The sequence below is a fragment of the Perissodus microlepis genome, chromosome 20 (assembly GCF_051167445.1).
Source record: "Perissodus microlepis isolate ML-2025 ecotype Zambia chromosome 20, ASM5116744v1, whole genome shotgun sequence".
NCBI classification, from domain to species: Eukaryota; Metazoa; Chordata; class Actinopteri; order Cichliformes; family Cichlidae; genus Perissodus; species Perissodus microlepis.
In genome coordinates, this window is record NC_140480.1 from 6,038,032 (window position 1) to 6,065,154 (window position 27,123).

At 40.2% G+C, this 27,123-nt stretch overlaps 3 protein-coding genes across 6 annotated transcripts; 2 read left to right on the forward strand and 1 right to left on the reverse strand.

The window, feature by feature from the left end:
• Positions 1-1,047: 1,047 nt before the first annotated feature.
• Positions 1,048-7,825, reverse strand: LOC146363940 (tumor necrosis factor receptor superfamily member 23-like). The gene is made up of 5 exons (XM_084917105.1): positions 4,472-7,825; positions 3,784-3,880; positions 3,565-3,690; positions 2,226-2,354; positions 1,048-2,099 (listed from the first exon to the last, which is right to left on the reverse strand). Exons 1-5 carry the CDS (start codon positions 4,484-4,486, stop codon positions 2,032-2,034), a joined length of 435 nt encoding a protein of 144 aa, XP_084773231.1. The 5' UTR covers positions 4,487-7,825; the 3' UTR covers positions 1,048-2,031.
• A 258-nt stretch (positions 7,826-8,083) lies between these two features.
• znf362b (zinc finger protein 362b) lies at positions 8,084-19,878 on the forward strand. 4 transcript variants are annotated; one of them, XM_084917098.1, is made up of 9 exons: positions 8,084-8,203; positions 10,398-10,461; positions 11,139-11,397; positions 11,838-11,942; positions 12,145-12,463; positions 13,985-14,209; positions 14,542-14,620; positions 14,741-14,899; positions 17,650-19,878. In XM_084917098.1, the coding sequence occupies exons 2-9, from the start codon at positions 10,399-10,401 to the stop codon at positions 17,764-17,766; spliced, it is 1,326 nt and encodes a 441-aa protein (XP_084773224.1). In that variant the 5' UTR covers positions 8,084-8,203; position 10,398; the 3' UTR covers positions 17,767-19,878. The 4 variants fall into 4 exon arrangements, with proteins under 4 accessions (XP_084773224.1, XP_084773225.1, XP_084773227.1 ...); XM_084917099.1 differs by having other exon boundaries at positions 11,166-11,397; XM_084917101.1 differs by lacking the exon at positions 8,084-8,203 and adding an exon at positions 8,288-9,064.
• A 4,535-nt stretch (positions 19,879-24,413) lies between these two features.
• emp3b (epithelial membrane protein 3b (MAM blood group)) lies at positions 24,414-27,058 on the forward strand. Its single transcript, XM_084916416.1, has 5 exons — positions 24,414-24,528; positions 25,485-25,572; positions 25,664-25,766; positions 25,861-26,001; positions 26,550-27,058. Exons 2-5 carry the CDS (start codon positions 25,495-25,497, stop codon positions 26,711-26,713), a joined length of 486 nt encoding a protein of 161 aa, XP_084772542.1. The 5' UTR covers positions 24,414-24,528; positions 25,485-25,494; the 3' UTR covers positions 26,714-27,058.
• The last annotated feature ends 65 nt before the right edge of the window (positions 27,059-27,123 follow it).

A 27,123-nucleotide genomic window follows, 5' to 3' on the forward strand; every position in this document is an offset into this window, starting at 1 on the left:
TTAAATCGCGCAGCTTTAAAAAAATAAAATAAAATCACGTCTTTCAAAAGGGCACTTTTTTGGACTGAGGGCAAAAGGGCAAGTGCTTCAGCACCACCTCGTCTCTATCTGTGCACGCCAGTGCCGAGGAGCTATTTTCTTGATGTGAGCTTCTACTCAGGGTTTTTTCTTCCAGTTCAGAGCAGAAATGCTTTTGTTACGAAACTGGCTGTTGTTTTTTTCCCCCACAATTTTAATTATAAGCTAGATATATTTCTACTAATGGAATTAGTTTGCTAACAGCAACAGGGATGAGTCAGTGAGTCAGTTGGGCTTGTGAATCATGATTCACGAGTCAGTAAAGTGATTCTCGAGTATTGAACGATTCGTTCACGAATCGAACATCACTACTTGGGTCTTTCGCTACTCAGGTTAAACATGATATATAAGTCACTCAGATAATTTAAAAATGTTATTGTTTGGCTTTTTTCAGTGTTTTATTTGTTCCTCAGTAAATTGGTTTGGCTGAGATTAAAGTTATAGTTTTTACACAGCTGAATAAATGTCAAACAGAGAACTGATTAAACAGAAGTGTGAAATGGTAGAGAATTTACTCCAGTGTCCTGTTGTATTTTACATAGAAAGAACAGCTGGCCGAGTTTATTAAACTCCACCGAGACAATCTGAAAATTTCATTAAAAGTTTAATAAACTGTCATCTTGTCTTTATTTTTAGTTAGCACATACCTTAAACACTTCAAGCTGTAAGCTAATAATAGTTCTATAAGAGCAGACGCATACTGGTGCAATAAGCTATACGTTTTAGCTTTAGCATGATCTGATTAGTCGACTAATCAGAAAAATAATCAGTGTCTAGTCGACTATTAAAATAATCATTTGTGGCAGCATTAATCAATACAAACGTCTCATACCAACAGGCAGCACAGTGGTGGAGGAGTGATAATCTGGGCTTGTTTTACAACCACAAGACCTGGTGGTCTAACATAAAGAGAAGCCCTAACATAAAGAAGACTAAACAGTACAAGATGGCAAAGAACAAAAGCAGGGCTATTTATGCACATTTTAATCTAGATTGTGATTCCTAAACAAAGGAAACCAGAGACAAGTAAGATACCAAATTACCACTAAATGATTAGTGGATGAGCGAGGGCACTGATGAAGTGTGGAAATCATTGGAACAGCGAATTTCAGATTATCTCAAAATCTAAACTTCATAAATCAAATTTCTGAGACAATAACTCAAAAATGGAAATAACTCGAAATTTTGAGGTTTTTAAGTCAGAGCTTTCAGATAAAACCCCCAAATTTTGACTTATGATAAAAAGGGTCATTTCCAGTGGCAGAAACAAACCATTAAAAAGAAAAAGAAAGGAAGAAAGTTATATAATGTAGTGCTGTGTAACAGGCAGGTTGTAGACCCAAATCCAGGACTAGAGAAATGGAAAAGAAAAGAAGAATCTCTATTGCTGGCAGTTTAAACTAGTTCAAAACAAACTACAGGAAAACACACTTTTAAGGAATTTGGAAACTCCCAGCAAGGAGCACACGTCTGTGAGGGAGGGCGTGATAATGAACAGTGGATGACGCAGACAATAAATATTTACAAGATAACGAGTCAAAGGGGAAAACTAGACAAGGGAAAACCCAGGGATCCTGACAATTTAACCAGATCTGAAGACTCAAAATACTAAAAAATAACTGAAAATCCAAAACAGAGTAAATTCAAAACAAACCCTAAAGATAAAAATAAAAATACAAACAAAAATTTTAAAAATCAATCTTCAACTCAAAACCCTGGAACCAAACAGTGATTATGACACATGCAGTTGTGCAATTTTGCCAAAACTCAGTAATAACAATGTGGTTTACACATACATGAGCACATTTTATAAGCCAGACACTGTGTTTAGATTTGACGATGGTGCTGATATACACTGTAAGCTATCACTGCAGTAAATATATGCATTCTATATTATTTTCTGATTGATTTGTAGTCCTGTGCTCTTGTCAATCAGTCACAAACAAAATCTAATCACAATTGATATGTTTTGTCTGTCCCAATCGTCTGCTTCAGACACTTCCTTTTGTAGTCATCGTTCTCTGAAAGGAATAAAGGTGGAGGTGACTGAACAAATTTACACAAATTTGTTATTATGCTTGATAATGAAAAAATGTGGCTGCTGTGAATACCAATCAAATGCTTTAACATTCTTTTAGTGTACTTACTTGGACATGTACTACAGGAACATTTCATGCATTCCCTCAGATGGTCAGACCCTAAATTGTAGTATCCATGTTTACAGGCACACACTATGTTGCTATTGAAGGAGCAGGGCCTTAGTACAATCTCATCATCTGAGGAAAAAGCAAAGCACAGTATGTCCATCTATGCCGTACTTCCAGCCATCATCTATTTGTTACTGCTTATCCTGGAGGCAGCAGTCTAAGCAGTGATGCCCAGAACTTCCTCATTCCAGCAACCTCCTTTAGCTATTTTAGAAGAATTCCAAGCCATCCAAAAGATATAGTATTGCCAGCATTTCTGCCCTGCAATCTCCTCTTAATTAGAGATGCATGAAACACTTGATTTAGGAGGAACCTAGTACCCATTGTAGCCCAAGCCCAGATCTGTAGAAGCAGAATTTCTACTATGAAACTCCTCTTGGATTGTCGATACTTGAATGAATTCCTCTACTTGGTGCAGCATATCACTACCAAACCAAGGTCTCAGAATCGGAGATACCAGTTGTCAGCCCAGCGGCTTCTTAGTCAGCTGCTAAATGACCCAGTCACTCAATGAAGTCAGCAGGACCATATCGTAAATAGCAAAGACATAGACAAACCAAAGCATACCGACTCTGAACTCATGGCTACACCTATAAATTCTGCTCATATAAGTTATGAACAGAACCGGCGACAAAGGGGAGCTCTGGTGGAGTTAAACAACAGCTCAGAATAAGTCTAACTGATCACAGGCAATGTGACCTAACCTCTCACTACAGCCGTACAGGGGCTGAATAGCTTGTAACAACAGACCTGATACCTGATATCAGGTCTACATGCAAGCGCACATTCAGGGGCTTGAAGGACTTAAGGCAAATCCCCAAAGTCCAGCCACCAAATAGATTGTTTTAATTACCTTGGTGACCTCACCAACACTAACAGTCACGTTAACCAAAAGCAATGACAATTAATAGTTAGATAAAATTGGAGTGCACATAACATCAGACGTTGCCTTTGCACTGCAAAGTCTCTAATCTTAGTGCGCACAAGCTCAAACTGACATTCTGAAGGGTAAGAGTGACACACAATGTTGAAAGGTTCCCCATCCTAGACAGACTTAAGTCATCAAAGTGTTTCAACTTCATCACATTGGTCGGAAACAAATATAAGATCGTCAAAACAAGATCACCACAAAAAGAGGTTTATGCTGAAATATATCTAAATATATCTAAATGACAAGATGATAGCAGTCTGTTTTTTAGTCCAATTTAACTTTAATCGACCTTAACACACAATCAGAAAACATGTGTAACACTAAATTGAAACTGGGCAGGATACTTACGATTACATAAGTCACACCGAAGACATTTCTCTATGTAGTTTTCTATGTCTGTGTAGAAGCCATCCTCACATTTCTTGCATTTGTACTTTTTAACTTGATCATCACAGTTACCAACTTTATGATATCCTGAAAAAGAGAGAAAAGGGGGAAAGTTAATGTGATACTTTCGCACTGACTTTATACCAATAATTGACAACAATGTTCCTCATTATATCTTACCAGCTGGACACAAATTGTAACATGAACCATTAGTTTGTTCAGTCCCCTCAGTGTGACTCTGTCCACAGGAAATCAGTGCAAGTATCAGTGGGAAGACCTGAAACAAAGGAGGTTTGAAGATCTGAGGTAAACTGTTGAGGAAACAGGACTGACATTTTTCATTAAAACAGCCACAAAGAGACAGCAAGAGTATCATAGAAATATATAAAAATGCATCGAAATACCACACAAATCAGGGCTGAAAAAAACTGTAGTGAAGCTAAAAGTATTAGCCATTTAAGTCGTCGTCCAGACAGAACACATAAGATGAAGTTTGTTTGTTTTTTCCCCCCCCATACTTTCCTAAATGTGACCATCAGAGGGTTGGGAGCATAGACTCTGTCACATTCAGGAAAGTATTTCAGAAACCTCTTTCTAAAGCTGCTCTCCTTACAGAGCTCCTTTTTTTTCTGGCTCACAGGTTCGATACAAAAATCAGATCATAATAAAGAAGACAGAGAAAGGTGTTGTAAACAAGTGAAATAAATCCCAATCAGGCCCCGCAGAAAAGAGGACAGTTTATAACAGCGCTGGATGATTTACAATTTTGACAGATCTGTTTTCATGACAGTTGGTCTAATAAATTTTTTAAGCAGCATAAATCAATAAAATCAATAAAAAGATAATCAATAAAAAAATATAAACTTACCAAGATAAGGTCCATGTTGTGAGAGCAGGCAGTGTGGAAATTAAATAACCAAGTTTCACTGGAATTCCCTCACTCAGTTTGAAACAGCAATGTAGTTCTCGCCCAAAGTGGACAGCAGCAGGAAGAATTCTCACTTCAACTGATATGCAGGTTTCCTTTAAAGCTGACTCAAATAAAACATTTAAGGAAGGCTTTGTTTGTGAGTGTGCGATTGTGTGTCACGGTTTCAGTTCTTTGGAATCTCCAGAGAAGTGGTGCAAGAAACAGGAAATTGACATCATGTAAACACTAACCCCTTACATGCAGACTCCTGCACAATAACATTGTAACACTACAGAATTTCTGCAGTACTGATATGGACAAGGGTGGCCTGGATGCCTGCCTTAAAGTTTTAGCCAGAACAATGCACAGTAATACATCAAATTTATGGACTTTATGGAAAAATGTGATCAGTTAAATGCTGATACAGATTAGAGGATTCAAAATCTACCAAGAAGCTGTATTGCTGTGAAAAGCAGCCTAACTCAACTTGCTGACTTTGGAAAACATCCCTGACATTACATGTACTGAAGGTCATGATGAAACTTGAACACCAGCATTCTTGGAATTCATTTAAGATTTCGACATATCCTTTTACTGCATTGGCAGTGTGTTTGGGATCATTAGCATGTGGAAAGAATAAGTTGTTGCCACTCACATGCTTTTTAGATGGTATTCCACAATGGATCGAAATTTTATGTTACTTTTCTGTGTTCGTAATTCCGTCACTTTTGGCTGGGTGAAATGCATCTCCAAACCTGGCTGTAAAGGAGTGACAAACTTTTGTACCTCACTCCTGACTCCCAGACATATTGAAAACAATTTTAAGCTGAAGTTTCAAGTTTGGATTCATCGCTCCATTAGACCTGTTGGGGACGATTGTCAGTATAGTTCTTGTGTAATTTATCATACATCAGGCTTTTCTCCTTGTTCATCTTTCTTAAAAATGGCTTCTTGGCAACCTTTCACTGACTATTTCTGATGAGGCTTCAGTAAACAGTAAGTATATGAAATACCTGAAGGGCCAGATGCCTCTGTCAGATCCTGCATCAGGACCTTTTCCTATTCAAAAACACTTTATCTGTGAAAATTCCTTTTGTGTTTGTTTTCTTGCAGCTGGCTGCTAGTAACAAAGTTCCTGAAGACATCATTTCAGATCGGTTCTATGTAATATGCCTGTTATGTGTAGACACAACACTGACTCATCCCTTGAGTTACGGGCCTATTTAAGGCTTAAGTGATTCATAGGTCAGTGTTAAGTGGATTCAAAAAATGACCATGAAAATTCCAGGGTACAAGTTAAAAGAGCTGCATCTGATGACTTGAGAGTTATAATAGGGTTACAGACACAGAGTACACCAGAAATGAACTGGGGGCCAAACCACTGAGAGCTTCACTAACTAATAGAAGGACTTTAAAAGGCAGTTCTCTGTTGAACTGGAAACCAGTTCAAACTTCAATCCAGTGACTTAAATATTATGGTAATATTTTCAAACTTCCACGTATGCTGCATTCTGAAGAAGATGAAGTCCACGTCTGTGAAGGTTCTCAATCAGTTCCCGGTCACTCTTTCAAGGATGCCAATGTTCACATTTTGGACAGATGGTTTGAAAGAGTGAAAGAAGCCATTTATGTCCACTGTGAGCGACCATCTTTGAGGCGGTGGTTTACGACACCAACTGTCTGCCATCTATAGTCCAGTTTTGAGATCCTTTCCCAGATGCCTTAAAGCCCACTCACACCCTGGGCCATCTGACCCCAGGAAATCACATGATAGGGTGGGGCTAGGTTTCACAATGAGCTCACCTGAAACCCTGGCTGATTGTGACCCACACCCATTTTCACACCTTGGCTCATGTGATTAGGTAGAGGATCATCAGGGGGTCCTTTGTCCCTCCTTGGGGGGATACTCCCACGGGGTTTAAATCTGGGACTCTCCACCATTTTACCCTAGAACTGAAGAAGCTTCTCGGATGAGAGGTGAAACGTCTTCAAGCAACTTAAAGAAGTCCAGACGCTTTTCTTTCCAAGCTCCTTAGACTTCAAATAAAATCAGCTCCTTAGACCAAGATGAAGTCCACCTACTGATAATTTGGATAATCCAGCAAGTAGAGCATTACAGTAGTCTAACCTGCTCGATATGAACGCTTTTGCACATTTCTCAGTTTGCAATAGGAATTTTCAAGCTTCTGATATATTTTTATGTTGTGGAAAGGAACTCTGGTGACCTCATTAATATAATTATCAAAACTGACATCACTGAACAAAATAATGCCAAGGGTCCTGACTTTCTTTCATGTGTAATAAATATGAACACATTTTCTTTATCTGACTTTTTGGAACAACACGAAATACTTTCATCTTGTCTCTGTTCAGTTTGATCAGCAGTTAATGTCATCAGTGCAGCTTATTACATTTTAAATAGAGATTAGCTCATCAGATGAAAATGACAGTTAAAAAACTGTGTTTCATCTTCATTATGATAACACCAAGCAGGGTCCTGTAAAGGTTAAATACTAAGGGACCGAGGACAAATCCTTGAGGAACCCCTAATTGAATTTTTGTTTCTGCAGATTTCAAACCACCAAGTAAAACATTAAAACTTCTACACTTTGGGTTTGATGAGAATCTGACCTGATAAACCAACAAAATCATAAAGGCTTTGAATTAAAATGTTACCATCAGCACTGTTGAAGGAAGCAGAGAGGTCTAAGACTGAAACGCTCGGTGAATCACTGTTGGTTTTTAGGTCATTGATGACTTTAGTAAGAAACATTTCCATGCTATGATGGGTTCGGAAACCAGACTGGTACCTTACTTACTTATCTACTGCAAGAGTAAGTAAGTACTGTTTATTTACAACGTGCCTTTCGCAGACAAGTGGTAACAAAGCCCTGTACAAAAATTGGAATAAAGTAAATGATAAAATGAAATGCCATAAACCACAATACAAATACATGTTAACATGCTATTAACTAATACCCTGTTACCTGTAATATTAGAAATTTTACTGTGGAAGAAAGTAAGAAAATTGTTACATTTTCCTGCTTTTGTTACATTAGATTGTTTTCTGATTTTGTAAATATTTCACAGCTGGATGAGAATAAATGATTGTTAACTAGGAGATATAGGATTATCTGGCTAACTGTATTTCACTGTAGTAGGAAAGAAGTGCATTTTTAAATATATACTTTTAAAAATGCACTTATATATATATATAATATATTCTTTTCCTTTTTTAGTGTTTCTCTTAAGGTGCTTTGGGTGGACCGCCTATAATAACAGTTCTGACAGGGCAGCAAATATGACTGTTTTTTTTTTCTTTCCTTTTCTTTTTTTAAGAAATGGCATCAGAGAAAAACTGCTCGTCGTCTCACCACATGATGACAGCACCGCTAATGTGTGCACTTTGAAAATTCACTAACGCATGTATCGGCCCTGCTTGCGTTGACGTAGCTTCTGCTGAGATGCTGTTAAACGCGAATAAAGTGGGTCGTGGTATGAAAATACAAAAGCAACATTTAGCACAATATTTCCCCTCTCGACTGCACTGTGCTGAGCCTTGCAGCCGCAGCAGCACCCAGAAGTGAACAAAGCGACCCGGAAGCGGTGGTCCGACCGGAGGCAGAAAGAACATCAACCTTTTATATTATAGCTGTACTCGCAAGACAATATCTGCAATCAGGACACAAGGTATTTGTGCATGTCTTTACATGTTTCCGTTGCTGTGCATTTCTCTAATGAGCGGTAGCCTCTCGGTGCGTGCATTAGCACGAAAATGCAATTTCTCTGCTTTGATTCGTCCAAAAGTTACAGAATGTAGAAAAAAGCAGCCCTAAAAAAAGTGAAATTTGCTTAAGATGGCACAGAGTCTGTCGGGAGATGAGGCGTTGTGCACCGGTTCCGATTTTGACCTTAACGAATCGCTACGGTTATTTTTAATCGGCACTGATGAATCAAGCTTGTCCGTTTCCGTGCTGTGTGTGTGTGTGTGTGTATGTGTGTGTGTTTTTTTCCTCCTTGCAGGGCATGGTTGTTGTAGGAAGTGTCAGTTTTTTTAAGAGGTGGGGAGGCCGGGCTATTCAAACCTGCAATTCGCCGTAAACAATCATTCATGCCTCCGACATGATAAACACACCTTTGTGTTGGTCTCCGGCCGCTTCTCATTCCAAACACCCGCCACACGACAACATGTTCATGCTCCTAAAAAATTTGGGGTCTGCAGAATATGGCGTCCCGCCTTATAAAAATAAGGCTGCCATTTTTGTTTCTCTTTTGTCTGGAAATGTTTTAAGAAAACTGTCTGAGAATGTGTCGAGTCGCACCGGGGAGGATCGATCCGGACAATCCTCCGTCGGTGCGAGTCCGGAGCTGCTCCCAGACAGCCGACACGTCCGAAAAAGTCAAAGAAGTTCAAGTTTTGTTTTGTCTTGTTTTTTCACGGCGGTTTTTGTGGAAAAATTGCAAAAGCGACGTCCACTTATTTGCAGGAATTCAGACAAAAGGAGCAGAGGGGCATCAAGCCCGAGCTAAACGGCGCAGGATCATGCTGATGTGGGTTTTTTTTTTTTTTTTTTTTTTTTTTTTAGAAGTGAAGGCATATTGTAGGTGGCATTTAGATGGCAGAGCTGCGTGGATTTGTGGCACTTTTACTCTGTAGGCCTGATTTACACACATCGACTTCTAAGCGTGAGCTGACATCTAGCGAGTTTTTACACTGTTACATTAAAAAAAATCGTATTTACCTTTTTAATTAAACTTATTTTTCAGTTATCTTAAAGCATTTATTTCATTTTATTTTTCAACAAAATAAGAGCCCTAGTTCTAAACTACTAGCTTCCACACTTTCCCCCTGCCTTTCAAAGCCTGTCTTAAAGGTGGGCAGATCGATCAAATATTGATAGTATTGACACCAGTGCTGGTATTGGTATAGGATCGATACTAGAGCCACGTGATCGATACTTTATTTATAGCTTCTAAGTTTAGCATGTAGCCCACTGCATTGTGTGAAATAGTGGAAATTTTTTAAAGGAAAAAATATACATCCAGTATGAAAAATATCTGAACATTTTTGCATTAACTATTTATAGGCTTTAGCATATTTAAACAACAGAAATTGACCCAAAGTGGTTTAGATGATCATTGATGATGATTCATCTCATAAATCACGGCACACTGCTCTCCCCTGCATAAGCCTTCTTTTATAGGGTAAAAGTATAGGTATCTGTATTGGCAATACCGGCCCTGTATTTACTTGGTATCGGATCAGTACCAAAATTTTTAATATCGCAGAGCACTTGCGGTCATGATCAGACTCAGGTCTTCTATATGAAACCGTTTCAAGGTCAGCTGTTACACATCTTAACTTAACATGAGGGTCATTCAATTGTCCCCACAGTTTTGTTTTGTTTTGTTTTTTCAAACAATCACAACAAACAAACAAAGTGCATTTATCCATCAAAAGCAGCAGATTTAGAAGCCACTTGTTTAATGCTTACTACATTTGTGCCTGTGGTGCAAACAGTCCGGAGAAGTAAATGCAGCAAATTCTCTGCAACTTTAACCGTCTAAACAGCTGATACGTGGCGTTAACTGAGTACCAGAAATGGTTCTCGACACCTTAAAGTGACATCAAAGTGGATGCAGAGCTAGGTGGATGCGAATGTGATCAGCACAAGGCCTGAAAGAAAATTCAAGCATGACATATGAAACTAGCCACATGCAGCGTGTGGTTAAGGTGTCAGATTTTTCAGCTTCACAGTTTAAGCCTGCCTGTTTGTAAGCATTAACTTACTCTACGTGCAGTTTTAACAACAGTGCTCTGTAAGGGAGCACTTCATTATGTGCATCTTTGAAAAGCGACTAAAATAAATGTCACACACTTCAGGATGGCAGAGCCTCGGTTTAACAACCCATACTTCTGGCCGCCGCCTCCGTCCATGCCAGGCCAGGTAAGTCCGCTCAGCATGTAATTACTGTGATGTTTCCACCTTCCACTGCCATGTGTTTCCATGTGTGAATGTCTTTTCAGCCTTTCAGCACGAGTCCATCACTGTTACGCTGAGAACCGCTCGCAGTTTGTTCTCGCAGATAAGGGGGGTGCCTCAGACTCCTTGGAGTTCGTGGGTACACACGCAGCCCAAATTGATCTCAAGCAGGCCGGACCAAAGAACCGCAAGTGCTTCCTGAAAACGTTTGCATTACAAAATAGATAGCAGCAGACTGACTAAATGTAGTCAGTTTGCTGCTGTTACAAAGGAATACTGCTGTTATAACTCAAAGTCAACAGTATGATGACTTCAGCCCCCCCACCCCCCCCCCCCCACCCCCCAGCTTGGATGAAGTTGCTAGTTCAGACGATCACTTTTAGGACACAATCCATTCTTAACAACATTACAAACGCAGTGCTTTGTGCTGCAAAATACAGTGAACAGAACTGATGCTCCTCCACCATGAGTGGGCTGGATTAAAGCGTTTGGTGGGCGTTACTTTAGCTCACCTCTGTCATAGGTAAAAACTAACCGTGTGCTGATCAGTGTTTTCTGTCCTGCGATATGTTTTGATGGCATGAATGACATTCACACAAGGCGGCTGTTTTCTGTTGAGCATGACCCGTTAACCCTTTCAGCTGGATAACCTGGTCCTCATTAACAAGATCAAGGAGCAGCTGATGGCTGAGAAGATTCGACCCCTGCACCTGCCACCTACCTCCACCCCTTCTCAGCAGCTGCTGGTTCCCACCTCGTCCCCGGACGGTAGCGCTCAGCACGGTATGCAGGTTCCAAAGCCTCAGCCGCAACAGGTTCCGGGCCACCACCAACAGCCGCAGGGCTCTGGACAGCCGGACATCGCCCTGCACGCTCGTCCCGCCTCCAGTTCTGGACCGGGTACGTTCTTCTGAAATAGTGTTAAATATGTCCAAGTGCTGCTAACTTGTCTCAAACTGGCATGGTGGCCTGGTGAGTTTAAGGTGATAATATGCAGATTGTGAAGGTAGAGGCCAAATAAAAATCCATAATGAAAAGTGAGTGATGCCTGCACAGCTACTCCAAAACCCACAGTTGCAAATTTATCTTATTTACAGAAATGTGGAAACGGTTTAAAATGATACCCAGCCCTAGAGTAACCTTAATTAACATGAAGTTATTGATGTAATAATTGCTACAGATAGGCCTGGTTTTCTTAAATCAAAACATTTTTAATGTTATTCTCCAGTTTTGCAGGCTAATAGTTGATGTAATGAATTTGTAGACGTGGCGTAGAATCAGGCCTGTGCGGATTACGAGACATTTTACTGACTGACACACCATCACCTTATAAATTCCAGATGGAAATATGGATGACAAGTCAGCGGTGAAGGCCAAAGGATTATGGGAGGACTGGCAAATGAGACACCTTAGTGAGCAAACTGGCCGGGTCAACCATCGCTCAGGTACAGCCGTCACGCCATCCGTGAAGCTTGTAGGAGAAATGCAGCAAGGCAGCCAGCCTCTGGTCTGATAATATAAAGAAAACTGTCATGGAAAAGTGACACACACATGGTGTTTACTGTGCGGTACACTGGTGTGGTTCTGTAGAGTGTGGTGTTGAATTAGTCATACCTGCTAATGCAGTTTTTGTTCCAACCTTCTCAGGTCTGGCCCCCTCATCTCGACCCGACAGCCACAGCACTTCAGAGGCCCTGACCCCGACGACTCCGACCTCCAGCAGCCAGAACCGCTTGGGTGGCGCCCCCTCTGTGAACATCATCTCTGGACTGGCTAGTGGCCCTGGCATTGACCACATGAAGGCCGGAGGCCTGGCAGGACTGTTGGGCCCCCCGCCAAAGGCACCTCGGGGAAGAAAGAAGATCAAAGCCGAAAACACATCTGGTCCTCTGCTGGTGGTGCCCTACCCCATCCTGGCTGATCAAGGATGTGTCACCGTTGCACCCAAAGAGGGCAAAACCTACAGGTTGGATTCAGAAAGCAGCTCCTATTGTTTTCAGGGGTTTTTTCTGTGCTGATCTTGCAAAGTAAATTGACAGCTTTATGAGGTCTGCAAGCATTGATAGGTATTTTCCTGAGAGAACTTTGAGAATGAGAGAAGCGCTCTATACCGAGGCTTTAATATGAGCACAGCTTTCACCTGAGTAGACAAAAGGTTTACTAAAAAAAAGGTCGGTCAAACATACTCCAAAGCAGCGGTCCCCAACCTTTTTTGCGCCACGTACCGGTTTATGCCCGACAATATTTTCACGGACCGGCCTTTAAGGTGTCGCGGATAAATACAACAAAATAAAACTAGTACCGGTACCGAAAAAAAGAAAATTTATTCATAACACACGTGAAAAGACCAAGGAAAACCGAGTAAACGATAAAAACGATAACAAAATAACGCTGAAAACTGATAAAAACCCTGAAAACTATACATTTCACACCTGAGCCTCAACTCTCGCGGCCCGGTACCAAACGATTCACGGACCGGTACCGGTCCGAGGCCCGGGGATTGGGGACCGCTGCTCCAAAGGACTGAACCCAAAAGAGTCTGAGCACTGGTTGCAATGAGGTAAAGCTAACGGATGGAAGATTTGAACTTGGGTTGACCCTCCCAGAACATCCAGGAGGATGAGTTGGTGTTGGGGAGGAGAGGAGGGTTTGTTTAATAGCAGGTCAGAAAGGCAAGGTGGAAAAAAAACTCCCATGATATTTAAAGAACAGAGACTGATGGTTGGAGAAAGCATGTAGAAAGATCACTGGACAAATGTAGCAATGCCGAAATTGCTAATAAATTGTCAGCTAATATTTACCTCCTCTTGCTACCTGGGAAAACTTTTGATATTTTTTCTTATTTTATGTTAGTTTATGATAACCAGGACTTTCCAGAGGCTGCAATGAAAGCCAGCTGACAGGCTCGGCAATTTCTCATTAGTGTTCAGATTTTACGTTTTTATGACAAAGATATAAAAGCTCTTTTTTTTTTTATTGTGAGAAAAAACCCCATTTAAGTCAGTCAGCTGGAAGTTTTAGATAATGAAGCTAGTGGCTCCATAGTGTAGTGGTTAACACACCCACCTCAAACACTCTTTTGGAGATTACATCATGGTTGTTCAGTGTAAATAAAATCAGCGAAATCAGATATGCAGAGGTACCTGCTGTGGGAATTCTTTGTGAATAAAGGAGCAGTCAAAAGTGGCTTTTTTCTTAAATTGTAAGGTTAGCAATGCTGGTGTTGTTGCATTTTTAAAATCATGTGCTACTACTTAGTTAATCAACTATAGTTGATTTTCAGTTTTTGTTGCTACTTTTGACATAAAGTGTGATTAAGACTCGATGATTTTCTTAAATTATTGTTAAAATTATTGAAGTGGTCTGCGTACTGGGGTGGGGAAAAAATTGATGTTATGCTACGTTTTCTAGTTAGTTGTAGGCAGGCGGATTTTAATCTCTCAAAATTGTTTTGATCTGATCTTTTTTGTCTCTTCTTGTCCCCAAGATGCAAAGTCTGCCCACTTACCTTCTTAACCAAGTCAGAGATGCAGATTCATTCCAAGTCCCACACAGAGGCCAAACCGCACAAGTGTCCCCACTGCTCCAAGACGTTCGCCAACGCCTCTTACCTGTCCCAGCACTTGCGCATTCACCTAGGGATCAAACCCTACCACTGCTCCTACTGCGAGAACTCGTTCCGTCAGCTGTCACACCTGCAGCAGCATACCAGGTTGGTCAAACTGTGAACATGAAGCGTGAGAAATCAAGTTGATCTCAGCTGCCTCTCTGGCTCTACTGTTGCCCATCTCAAATCTGATTGGTGGTCACACATTACTAATATTTAATGTTTAGAATTTACCTGAATACCTGTCATCCCCTTTACAGCTATATCTGTTTTCTCCAAGCTGGAACTCTTTTTATGTTTCATATATAGACCACGACTGTGACTTATATGCAGTGAAAATCTGCTGCTTTGAATATACTTTGATGTTTCTTTGCAGGAGTTCTCTTGCAGTGGCGTCTGTCATAAAAACATTTTCCCGTCTGCTTCTCTTGCTGCAGAATCCACACCGGCGATAGGCCTTATAAATGCGCCCACCCTGGATGCGAAAAGGCTTTTACCCAGCTGTCTAATCTCCAGGTCAGTCAGAGATTCTTCTTGTGACCTGATCCTGATTAAAAGGTTCAGATGCAAACCTGCAAATGTTCAAATTACGTGGACTTCTCTACAACCTCTGTCCGTGTTTTCTCTCCCCCACAGTCTCACCAGAGGCAGCACAATAAAGACAAGCCGTATAAATGTCCCAACTGCTACCGTGCCTACTCAGACTCTGCATCGTTGCAGATCCACTTGTCAGCGCATGCCATCAAAAACGCTAAGGCCTACTGCTGTAGCATGTGTGGCCGGGCTTACACCTCAGTAAGTAAACCACAAGCGAGTATTCACTATGTCAGGTTTTCCACACCTGTTTTTTGCATCAATGACATTTGATAATATTTTTTTCTCTCTTGGACTAGAAGTCAGTGTGTTTCCTGTTTGAGATATTTAACACCTTAGTGTGTCCTTGCTTCTGTTCAAATATTCAAAAAGGACTAAAAGAATATGTTTAAGCTATAGCTGAGGTCCGGAAGCATTATGTTTTTGCATTGTATGTCTGTCCCATCCTGATTAATATAAATATGTGTATTTCATCTACTCCTCAATGCACATCCCTCCAGTTTCCTCTAAACCTGTCCAAATAGGTCATTGGGCTGGCCGTTTCTGTGTGATCATTGTTTTTGATAACATAGTCTTATTTAACTTGTATTGTTCTTACCTTTACATAAGTCCATGGCAGTTTCACTTTTCACTTTAAATTCTTGTAAATGATAGCATTAACTAATGTCCCTCAAGCTGGATTATGCTTTGATTAGTTTTGTTTTAACACTAGGAACTGATGAGCCTCTAGGCATTCAAAAACGTCAGGAAAATGACTCAGCTGTGGACTGACAAAATACTTGGCCAAAATAAGGCTCAGAGATTACATTTTGGTGCTCAGAGGTCAAGGTCACAGCCATAAATCATAAATTCATGGACTAATTCTGATAAAATGTAATTCACATATAGGATACAATGATGACATATCCTTTTGGCTGAAAACTCAAATGTAGGAACAAGTAAATTGACTGGTATATAGTGCTTTTCCACTCTTTTTGAGCACTCTTTACTACAGGTGTCATTCACCCAATCATATAGTGTTTTATTGTGTGCCTAAGCCCGTTGTCTAACATTAACACACTCACGAATATATCAAGGGGAATTCAGGGTTCAGTGTCTTACCCAAGGATACTTTGACATTGACAAATTACTCCTTTGTTTCTGTACAGCACTTTGGGCAAACTTTCTGTTTTTAAATGTGCTATATAAATAAATTGGATTTGGATGCAAATTGAAGGAGCCGGGGACTGAACCACTGACCTTCTGATTGGAAAATAACTTGCTCTACATCCTGACCAACAGCCGAGAGCTTGTGATTATATTTGAAGTCTAAGGAGCTTGGAAAGAAAAGCGTCTGGACTTCTTTAAGTTGCTTGAAGATGTTTCACCTCTCATTCAAGAAACTTCTTCAGTTCTAAGAGTCAAATGGTGGAGATTCCCAGATTTAAACCCAGTGGAAGTTTCCCCCCAAAGAGGGACAAAAGGACCCCCTGATGATCCTCTACCTAATCACATGAGCCAAGGTGTGAAAACGGGTGTGGGTCACAATCAGCCAGGGTTTCGAGTGAGCTCATTGTGAAACCTGGCCCCACCCTATCATGTGATTTCTTGAGGCCAGATTATATTTGAAGTTTGACTGGGTGTTGAAATGCAGGCACTGGTCTTTGATATCCTTTACCAGCTATCTTAAGAGGATCTGGGCAAACATAAAGTTGTGGTCAGAAGTTTTCTTTTCCGGGGTGGAAGGATTGTGCAACATATATCTTTAACAACTTTTAAAATCAAGAATTTGTTGGTTTCCCGGTACAGACCTGTATTTTAGAAGAGAAGAGAGCTTTATTAATCCATTGGGTAGGTCCCCTCAGGGAAATTAGGGTTCCAGCAGCGCACAAGCTAACCTTAAATACAAATAAGAAAAAAAATTGTTTTAAGTGTAGTACACAGATTTTCAGTAGGGTTGAGGTCAAGGCTTTGGGAAAACCATTCCAGAAGCTACTTTATCCATTCCAAAACCAGCTTTGATGTATGTTTGGGATCATTGTCCTGTTGGAACACCCAGCTGTGTCTAAGTTTCAAGCATCCAGCTGTTGATTTAAGGCTGAGTTGAAGAATTTGGAGGTATTTTTTCTTCATTATTCCATAGACTTTGTGCATTGTACAAGTACCAGTGGCAGCAAAACAACCCCAGAGCATGATGCTATCACCACCATGCTTGACAGCTGGCACTCTGTTCTTAGGTTTAAAAGCCTCACCTTAACTCTTCCACACATTCCTCATGTCATTGTGCCCAGATAGTTCAGTTGTTGTTTACCAGCTGCAAATTTTCATTGAGCTTGAAGGCATCAAGTTTAAAGAACGAGCTTCTGTCTTGGTCAGCACCGTCTAAGTCCAAGGAAATTAAAACCTTACTTCATTGTGAACAGTGATGCTGATGTTCCAGCAGTTTCCAGTTCATGGCAAGCTTGAGCCTTGGTGGTTCCTGTCTTGTTCTTGAACACCCTAGACAATTTAATCTGATTTGAGAGTGCCCGTTTGGGTCTTCTTCCAGACCTTGGCAAGGTAGGGACAGAGCCAATTATTTGTACTAATGTACAGTTGTTTCAAATGATGATTCTGGACTGCATTTGGTTAGAATTGGCCCATTAAGCCTCTGGAATGGCGTTCCCAAAGACCTTACCTCAACCCTATTGAAAATCTGTGGACTATGCTGAAATGCTGGGTTTGTGCCAGGAAACCAACTCATTTAAATGAACTCTGAGTGTGCAAATATTCAGCCAGCATTATGCCAAAAGGATCTGGTCAAGGAGCAATTTTCCAAGGGAGATTTCATTAAATATTAGTGGGGGTGTGTGTATCCTTTTGACCACAAATGTCAATATCAACTTCAGCTGAACTAGTTGGAGTAGAGGCACTTTTAAAATTACTGTAGCAGTAACCTTTATGCCCTTTGGTGTGTTTTCCTGTTCTTGTAGGAGACCTATCTTATGAAGCACATGTCCAAACACACGGTGGTGGAGCACCTGGTGAGTCACCAGTCGCCCCAGAGGACAGAGTCCCCCAGCATCCCCATACGCATCTCCCTCATCTGAGCTCCGCGAGCGTTCAGCATCAAGATTCAGAGTCAGCGTTCGGCTGGAGCTTGTGAGGCCCTGCACCCACGGCCATCTACATAAGGCTTACATTAGCATTATGACAGCTGACATGAGCATTCACTGTTAGATTTTGTAAGCAGACTTGCCTCCATCCGTCTCGACACAGGCCGTCTATCATAAAGGAGCACAGCGTTATTTTGTGAATGTAAAAATACAGCCAGATATTGTCCAGGGGATCGAGTGGCAAAGAATGTCTTGCGTCAGATTAAATAAGCACTTTCGTAAGCATCATGTAAACCGCCGGATGCATTGGCCATTAAAAAAATGTTTTAGTTGTCTTGTTTTTGTTTTTATTCTCTTCCATGAAATGGGTTTTCAAAACGTGCCAGATGATATTTGCCCGAATATTAAATTGAAAAAGCAGGGGAAAAAAGAAAAAGTTTGCTGGGTGTATTCTGGAGACATCCAAAGATAATCTTAAAGCACTTTTAGGCCTTGTGGTTTTGGTCAAATTGTTTCAATCTCGTTGGATGGAAAATGCCAAATGGCATTACTCGTGGCAGCTAAGAGTACCGACTGTGTACAAAAAACAGTCTCTTTTTTTTTTTTTTTTTTTTTTTGTGCAAACACAGGGTCATCAAAATTTAAAGAAAAGCAATCGGTAGATGACAATTGAAATATTTCATGATTGTATTAAGAAGTTGGATAATTGGCTCGTGGAGGCAAAGCAGAGCTCGATGGAAGGGAAGGAAGTTTTTTTTTTTTGTAGTTATTATTTTCAAAAAATGTTCACTCCATATTTAACATTCACCTTTATGGCACCTTTATGATCATAACGTATGATCAAAAAACACTGCTTTTTTTCTGGTGTGTTTCTCGTTCCACTAGTTAGTGCCATATAATGAACTTTGGTGAGGTTCGAAGCGAAAGCAAATCTTGTAAAAGTGTTTGTCCGCTTTCCCTGCTCCATTAAGCTTTGACTTATACTTTCAAAGAATTAAAAGTATATGTTGCACATGTATCAGTGCCAGCTCTACTCTACTCAGCCCACTTTTTCAAAATATGCTTCAGCTTAAATTAATTTTTACTTGAGCAGTAAATTTTACAGCTAACCATTGGACCAAAATGTGAAGTTATTGTACAGCTACTCCAACCCAGTAACTTTTTTTTAGCCTCTAATAAGCTTTACCTACTTGGAATAAACTGCAGTATGATTCATATTCAATAGGCCTATTTTATGAGTTTACGCAGGGGTGGATCTTCTCCGTTTGTTTTTGTTTCTCTCTCTCTCTCTCTTTAATATTCTTTTTATTGTACACAGTATTGTTTGTTGTATTTTTACTGTACCTGTAACCTCTGAATGGTACTAATAGGGTACCCTGTATTCTTCAGGGCACTTCAGAAAAGGTGCTACGGCTAGACGTTACATTTGAGATGGAACTGAGAATAATGTAAAATACATATACAGTATATAGTATGTTTTCAAAAGAATAAAAGCTTATTACTCAAGCCACTGGCCTGAAAACAGACATTTACGCCAACAACAGACCCTGCCTCTTCAACTTGCTCTCTCTCTTTTGAGATAATGGGAAAATGTACATGTTGCTGTACTGTAAAACATGTTACTCATTTATAGTACCTATTTTTAAGTTTTCATAAACATGTTTTCTTTGGGTTTTTGTAAAGGTTTATGTAAGAGCTTACTGTAATTATTTTAGTCTACCTGTATGTTATTAATATTCATGTTTTATATCAGTTATTTACATGTAAGCCTTAACTGTTTTACCATCCCATTTCCATTACTCTGTATTGTGTTCTGCAGTATTCAGTCGTGTAAAACATTTTTTTTTTTTCCTTCCGCATGGAGTTCCTGAGCTGTAATCTGTATAACTGTTTAACCCACGTTCTCTATGAAATGATATTGCGTAGATTTATTACACTTTTTCCTGTCTTGCATTGTGGTTTCATATACAGTTTCTAGACAACTAAATATGCACAGCCAAGACTGAGAAGTTAAACTAAGGTTATCAGTGTTTAAAAAAGGAAAAAAAAAAGGAAAAAAAGCTTTGTATCTTTACCTTGTTTAATAAACAGACTGTTATAAATCAATCACCGATTTTGTGATTTTTTTTTTTTTTAAGATTCAAGATCCTTTATTTGTCACATGCATAGTTATACGAGTACAACACGCAGTGAAATGTGTCCTGACACGCTCCTCGACTGTGCAAAAAGAGAGAGAACATTATGTACATTAAGTGAATTCAATAAAATAAAACAATCTGGAAATTTTTAAATTGAAAATCTGAAAATGTACATTGTGTGAGTGGGTGTTAAAGTGTCTAGTGCTGTAGTGAAGCTGAGAAGAATGAGGCTGGGATGTGTCGCTTATGGATGCTGTGTATGGGTTAGGACGCGGACTGCCTGAGGATAGAAGCTCCTCTCGAGCGTCTCTGTTCTTGCCCGGATGGTTCGAAACCTGCCTGATTGCAGAAGTTGGAATAGTTTGTTGCCGGGACAGGACGGGTCCTCCAATATCTGAGCTGCTCTAAACCAGCATCTCCTGGTGTAGATGTCCTGTAGGGAGGGGAGAGCAGCCCTGGAGCAGCGTTCTGCCATACGGATCACTCTCTGAAGAGCTTTTTGATCCTTAACACAGCTGTTCCCGTATCAGGATGCGATGTTCTGTGTAAGGATGCTCTCCACAGCGCCTGCATAGAAAGTCTTGAGGCTCACTGGAGAGACCCGGAACTTCCTCAGTTGTCGGAGGTGGTACAGGCCGTGTCTAGCCCTTTTTGGACTGGACCTGAATGTGGGCAGACCATGTCAGGTCTGAGGAGAAGGACCACACCCTCTCCATTGGATAAAAAGTGCCTGCTTTGAAAAGTGACATATAGGTAATAAAACACACATCATCATTTCTTTAGTTGTTACTTATGCAAAATATATATTTATTGCCATCTAAAAGTGCTAAGGCACAAGAGCACTACTAGGGTTAACTTTAACCACTACTGCGTTACTGCTTTCATCTTCATTCCACAAATGTAAACACAAGCAAAACTTCTTATAAAGTGCTCGGTTTAAACTAGCATTACTCAAATATTCCTCAAGAAAACACATTCACATCATTACTGTGAAATTCACAATGCATGTATAAACAGCAGCTGCAGTTCAAAGAAAAGCCTGCTAATACATACAACATAGGCACCACCCTGGGCACAACTGTAGTGGAATCTCCCTTTCATTATTACTCTTTTTCTTTTTATCGAGAATCATTATGCAGTCATGAAAGAAAAAACGTTTTCACACAATTTAGTAGTGTGTAGTAGCAGCAATAACATGACATAATGGTTTTCTGTATGACGTTATCTGTGTCTAAGATCATTCTGGGGGAATTTCACCCCACTCTTTACAACAATGCTTCAGTTCATTGAGGTTTCGTGATGCCAAGCTGAGGTCAGAGGTGAAAGAGCAGACAACAGTAACTCAAAGAATCCACTTGTTACAACCAAGGTATGCAGAAGAGCATCTCTGAATGCACAACGAACCTTGAAGCAGATTGGCTACAGCTGCAGAAGACCACGCTGGGTGACACTCCTGTCAGCTAAGAACAGGAAACAGGCTGCAATTCACACGGGCTCGCCAAACTCAAGGATCATGTGAAAACGAAAGTCTTCGCATGACTCAGTAGCTTGTAGTACTACCTTTAGCAGCAATATCTTGAAGTAATTGTTTTATGTATTGCTTTATCAGTCGTTCACATCATTGTGGGGGAATTCTGGCACACTTTTCTTTGCAGTGTTGCTTCAGTTCATTGAGGTTTGTGGGTATTTAGTTTTGCAAAACTTTCTTAAGGTCACACCACTGGGGCATTGCAACACAATAATTCTTTTCTTTTTCGGCCACCGTGTTGTCAATTTGTGGGCGTGCTTGCATCATTGTCACCTTACAGACTATCTGCATGGTTCCCAGGTCTGGTGACTGCAACATCAAAGCCCAAATCCTCACTCCTCCACCACCTTGCTTAACAGTTGGTACGAGGTGTTTGTGCTGATGGTGTGCTTGGTTTTCCCCAAACTTTGGGCAGTGCATTATGTCCCCACTTTAGTCTAATCTCGCCAAAGGACATAGTTCAAAAAGTCCAAATGTGGTTCAGATGCAACACTGCAAACCTAAGCCCTGCTGCCATGTTCTTTTTAAGAGGTCAGACACTTTCCACTCTTACAAACGAGCCATACTTGTTCAGTCTTTTTCTAATCGTGCTCTCACGAAGTGGAGGTCTGTAGAGTCTCAGATGTAGGGTTTTTTTTGCTAATTCATGATATAGTCTGACTTTGCAGTGAATTTGCTGGTACTTCCACTTCTAGAAAGATTGGCAGCAGTCTTGAATGTTTCCACAGCTAAATAATGTCTGTCACCTTAGAGTGATGGACTTCAATTCCACTATTGCCTCTCTAAAACATAGCAACAATTGCTTTTAGAGCTGTCCTCTTGGCTCTAAATAAAAGTGTACATCGTTGCATAGAACAAAACTCTGTTTTCAAACCAAGTTCATTGTTTTCTTAACAATAAAAGAACGTTACACAATACAGGCCAAATACTTAACCAGTATAATATAAATCATAGCTGGTTTAACGTAAGCGGCCCTGTTCTGACTGTGGAGCTATGAGTCATAGCGCAACATCGCCACCTACTGCTTTGGGGATGAAAGTTCAGCAATGGGTGACAGCAGAGGAAAGTGCTCACTTAGTGTCGTGTTAAAAGCATTGCCATCCAAAGAATCTGCCAAAACCAAAGCCTAAAAAAAGTTGATGATGATTAGCTAGTCCAAACGTCATCAACAGAACAAGGAGAGCAAATCCAAAAAGGCTGATCATAACATTCACAGGAAAAATAAACTGGATGGTCATGCTCCTTGATTAATCCACTTTTATTTAGAGCCCAGAGGACAGCTCTAAAAGCCATTGTTAGGCCAGCAACCCTCCAGACTTTCCTGCAGCAGTAAAAATTTATTTTACTCCAAATTTATACAAATCTGTTGGGGAAAATAGGTCTTTGTTATAACTTCCACAAACTGCAGGCCTGGGGAAATGCTGGGATTTGTTTAGGTGCAACCTTTCAATCCTAAACTGTGTTGCTATGTTTTGTTTTAGGGGTTTTTTTAGAGAGAGAAGAAACTTTTCTCTTGGCAGCGCTTTTAAATTTCCAAACAAACCGCCATACTTGTTCAGTCTTTTTCTAATTGTGCTGTCATGAACTTCAACTTTTAAAGTCTTTTTTGTGGCCTGTAGAGTCTCAGATGTAGCTCTTGGGTTTTGTGGAATTTCCCTAAGCATTGCATGGTTTGACCTTGGGGTGAATTTTGCTGGAATGTCCACTCCTGAGAATATTGTGGCATTGTGTTAACATCGTGTGCATGCAGCTGAATGCTGCCAGAACTTCAGCTTTTATAGAGCTATCATAGTTGTTCATGGATCTCTTAAATCAAGTGCATTTGATAGGCAACACCTGGCCCTACTTATCAACATCTGGACTGGGTCACAGTCAGATCCACCCGCTCTACCACCTGAGCCCCACGGTAAATTAATAAGGCCCCACTCACTCAGGCGATGGATAAATCTATATGCCCAGCCTGGCTGACAATGGTTACCAGAGGGCAGTTGCAAGTTGAAATTGGTCACAAAGAGGTATCCGTAAAATCTCCTTGACATTACTTTGGTCGCTAGCAGATTGCTGCAGTCGCCCAAATTTTGCACAGAAGACGATAACTTGTCTACAAACACTCTGCAACAACTCTGCTCTCTCCCTGTGAAACTTTGGAGAGGGACACCACTTGCCTTCAAATTAAAAATGTCACCTTTTGAAAAGTGTTGGCTGATGGGCTGAGGCACTACTTTTGCTTTGAAGCTGAACAGTCTCTGTTTTGTTGGCTGTTTTGTGTTTTATGGCTTTAAAAATGTACTGAATAGTTATGTGGTTATATACCACAGGCTATCATATATGTGTGCAAAATTAAAATGTTTGTAAAACATTAATCACTCAGAGACATCCTTACTTAAAAACTAGATTAGAATGTCTAAAAAATTATTCTGTCAAACTTAATTGTTTTTCTATTACTTAATTACTTTTGTGTAGTATGAATGTAGAAAAAGATGTCAAACTTAAGAAAATATAGTTTAAAGTTCAAAACTGATCCCTTCCTTCACATTTTCCAAACTCATGCTGTGGGCTGGATTGGAGTCAGTTTTGGCTCCCGTGGCCTTATGTTTGACACCCTTGCTCTAAACAGTGTTTTCATATTAATATAAGGGCCTGAACAGTCCATGCCATTTGTTTTATCGCGCCCACGTTTTCTATGTGCGACAAGCGCAGTCTCTACTGGCTGTTGCAGCTGAGTGTTTATTTTTCATGTCTACACCAACATGAATGAGTGAGGTAGGGCAGCACGTACACCGGAGAGCACTTTAAGTGGTCTGTTTACTGAAAAAATCTTTTCATGTGGTTGTGTGTCTCCACTGCATATAGGCGGGTCTCACTTGAGACTTTTTTTGGATGGTGACGAGTCAGGGCAAAAGGGAGCTCTGTGCTGCAGAGAGGAAATAGGCGTTCACCCTGGAAACTTTGGGAGTAAGTGACCAAAATAAAGGGGGTGTGGCTAAGCGAGAAAAGAGTGGACCACCAAGAGGGGCTACTATAGTGTAGAGCGGGGAAGCTGCTACTAAGCTGCTGAGATCTAGTTCAAGTGAATAAGCCTCATCCAGGGTAAGTAGAGCTTTCTTTGAATTTTGATGCAACTTCTCTAAATATCTTGTTAAATCATTTAATTTAACAAGGTACCAACAACATAACATTTCATCACATTTAACAATTTGTAGACCACGTCAGTTATCAGCCTGGCTAAAGGCAGTGATTGTATCACATGCTGTGTTACTGTAATGCCTGTATTTGAGTTTTCTCGCACAAAAATGATCGTTTTCAGTTGATTATTTCTTTGCACTTTAATGCGATGGGTGAACTCAAGCGTAATGACATAATTTGAGAGTAATTGTGACTCCACCGCCCATCCAAATTGTCCTCTCCTTCAGATAAAGATCTTTACAGGCAATTTTTCCTGCTTCTTCTTTTCCTGTAAGCCTCCTTCTTCCTCCTCCTCTGCTTTTTGTCTCCGTGAATTTCAATTTATTATGAAATTAAAAGAACTCTAAACTATTAGCTGCTATGACAGCCAGTTTAGCAGTTTGGTACACTAAAGTACAATGTCAAATCTTTTTTCCTCTCAGACTGATTTACTCCAAGTTTACAAGTAGATTTGGATTCAATCCGCGTTTAAATGTGGATTAATTACAGACCATTAACCCTTTCATGGTGAAAGAAACCTTCAGAGGAGCAGAGAAGTTAACTGAGTAATTATTTTGGCGCCATTTAGATTTCACTGGGTCCACACAGGTTATTTTGCTGTAGTAGGCTGTAAACAGACATGCCCAGTCAAAGAGACGTTTTAGAAATCACTTCTCTGTGGTCTTATGTAATACAGAGAAAACTCTGTTCAGCTCCTCAGATTTTTCCATTTAAAGTTTCAAAAACAGGAAAGGTGCCCAACACTGGCTTTCACTGTGGAACCAACAAACACATTAAAAGCTTCACACACAATTTCCTTTACTGCGCCGGATACCATTCGCTCAGGAAACCAAAAAAAATGTTGTGTTTGATTTTGGCAGGTAATTAAAAATGCCGTACCTGCTGATGTTTGTCACCCTGCTGCATCTCATCACTCTGGCAATCCTGATTATTGCAACCATGGAGAAGGTAACAGTCAACTTTAGGAAGTGGTGAGTGTTTATTTTTCGTATGTGTGAAATAGCTGACTCTGTGTGTAATGTCTGATCTCTTTTTTAAGTCTTGGTGGGTGTGGGAAGGGATGGAAACCTCAGACCTATGGCACAGCTGCAGGTATGACAACTTCACAGAAAGCTGGCTGTGTTCACCCAACACTGAAACTCGTAAGTTTTTGTTCCAGATTGTATATTGCTGTAAAATGAAATAGCTCTCCCTCGAAGGTAAAAATGTGACTCAGGGAATGGTTTACTTCTTCAGAATGGCTCCAGGCAGTGCAGGTCTTAATGGTTCTCTCGGTGGTCTTCTCATCGGTCTCCTTCCTGGTGTTCCTGGGTCTGCTGTTCACCATGTCTAGGGGCGGTCTCTTCTACTTCACCGGACTGTGTCAAATCTTTGCAGGTAACAGTGGAGTGAAGTAGCTTGCAAAATATAGTGCCACTGTGTGATCAGGGCATTTGAAAACTATGACAAATTAAAGAGTGCTTATTATTATGCTACTCAAGCCTATTACAATAACTTACTTGTGGAAAGGTATCTGGTAGATTAATGCTGAAGTTTCTTTTTTTTGTAATCATATGACTTATACTATTAAAATAATAATTAATAATGATAATAATATATCCATCTATTTTCTGACACTTATATGGAAAGCAGGGGTGGGAGTCTGTCACTTACAATATGTGCATTTATTTTTTTTAAACATGTCATCTGAAATATTTGAGATCACCCCTGTTTTTAAATGTCTTCTTTGAGGCAGTAACCACTACTCCTGATAAAATATGAATGGCATGGATCTGTGTTGGTCATCCAAAGTATATGCTGTTGTTGCTCCCACTATACTTTATGTGACCTAATTAGTAGGTACTAACACTACAAACGTTTCTACTATCTGACCCATTAACCAATTATTATTGTGTGTATGTTTTTTTTTTGTGTATGTGTTTTAGGCCTGACAGCCTTTTCTGCAGCGCTCATCTACGCAATACACAACAAGGAAATCCTTGAAAAACAGCTGACAGGACACTTTGGCTACTGCTTCATCCTGGCTTGGGTGTGTGTCCCATTGTTGCTGTGTAGCGGCGTCTTATACATCCATCTGCGCAAGAAGTAGTGATCTAAAAAAAGGAACACAATGTCAACCCCACCTATTGTTGGAAAGAGGCACGTGCCTATGTTATGTTTCTTAAAATGTTGCTGTTTTTATTTGTATAGACATGTATGTTGAGAGGAAGAAAAAAACTTAGGATTTAAAAGGTTTAATGCTTGCCTATTTTGAGACATTTTCACTGCAAAAAGTATTTTGTTATTCACTTACTGTTCACTGTCATGTGCTAACCACATAAAGTAATCCATAAGTAAGTGACACTGGCCTTATTAAGAGGCATTTGAATTTATTTTAATTTGCCTATTCCCCTAATATTTTTTTTTATGTATAAATATATATATTCTTAATAAATATCGGACAAAACCACAAAGCGTTAAGTCTCTTTTATGTTTTCAAACCAGCTTTACATCAGGGAG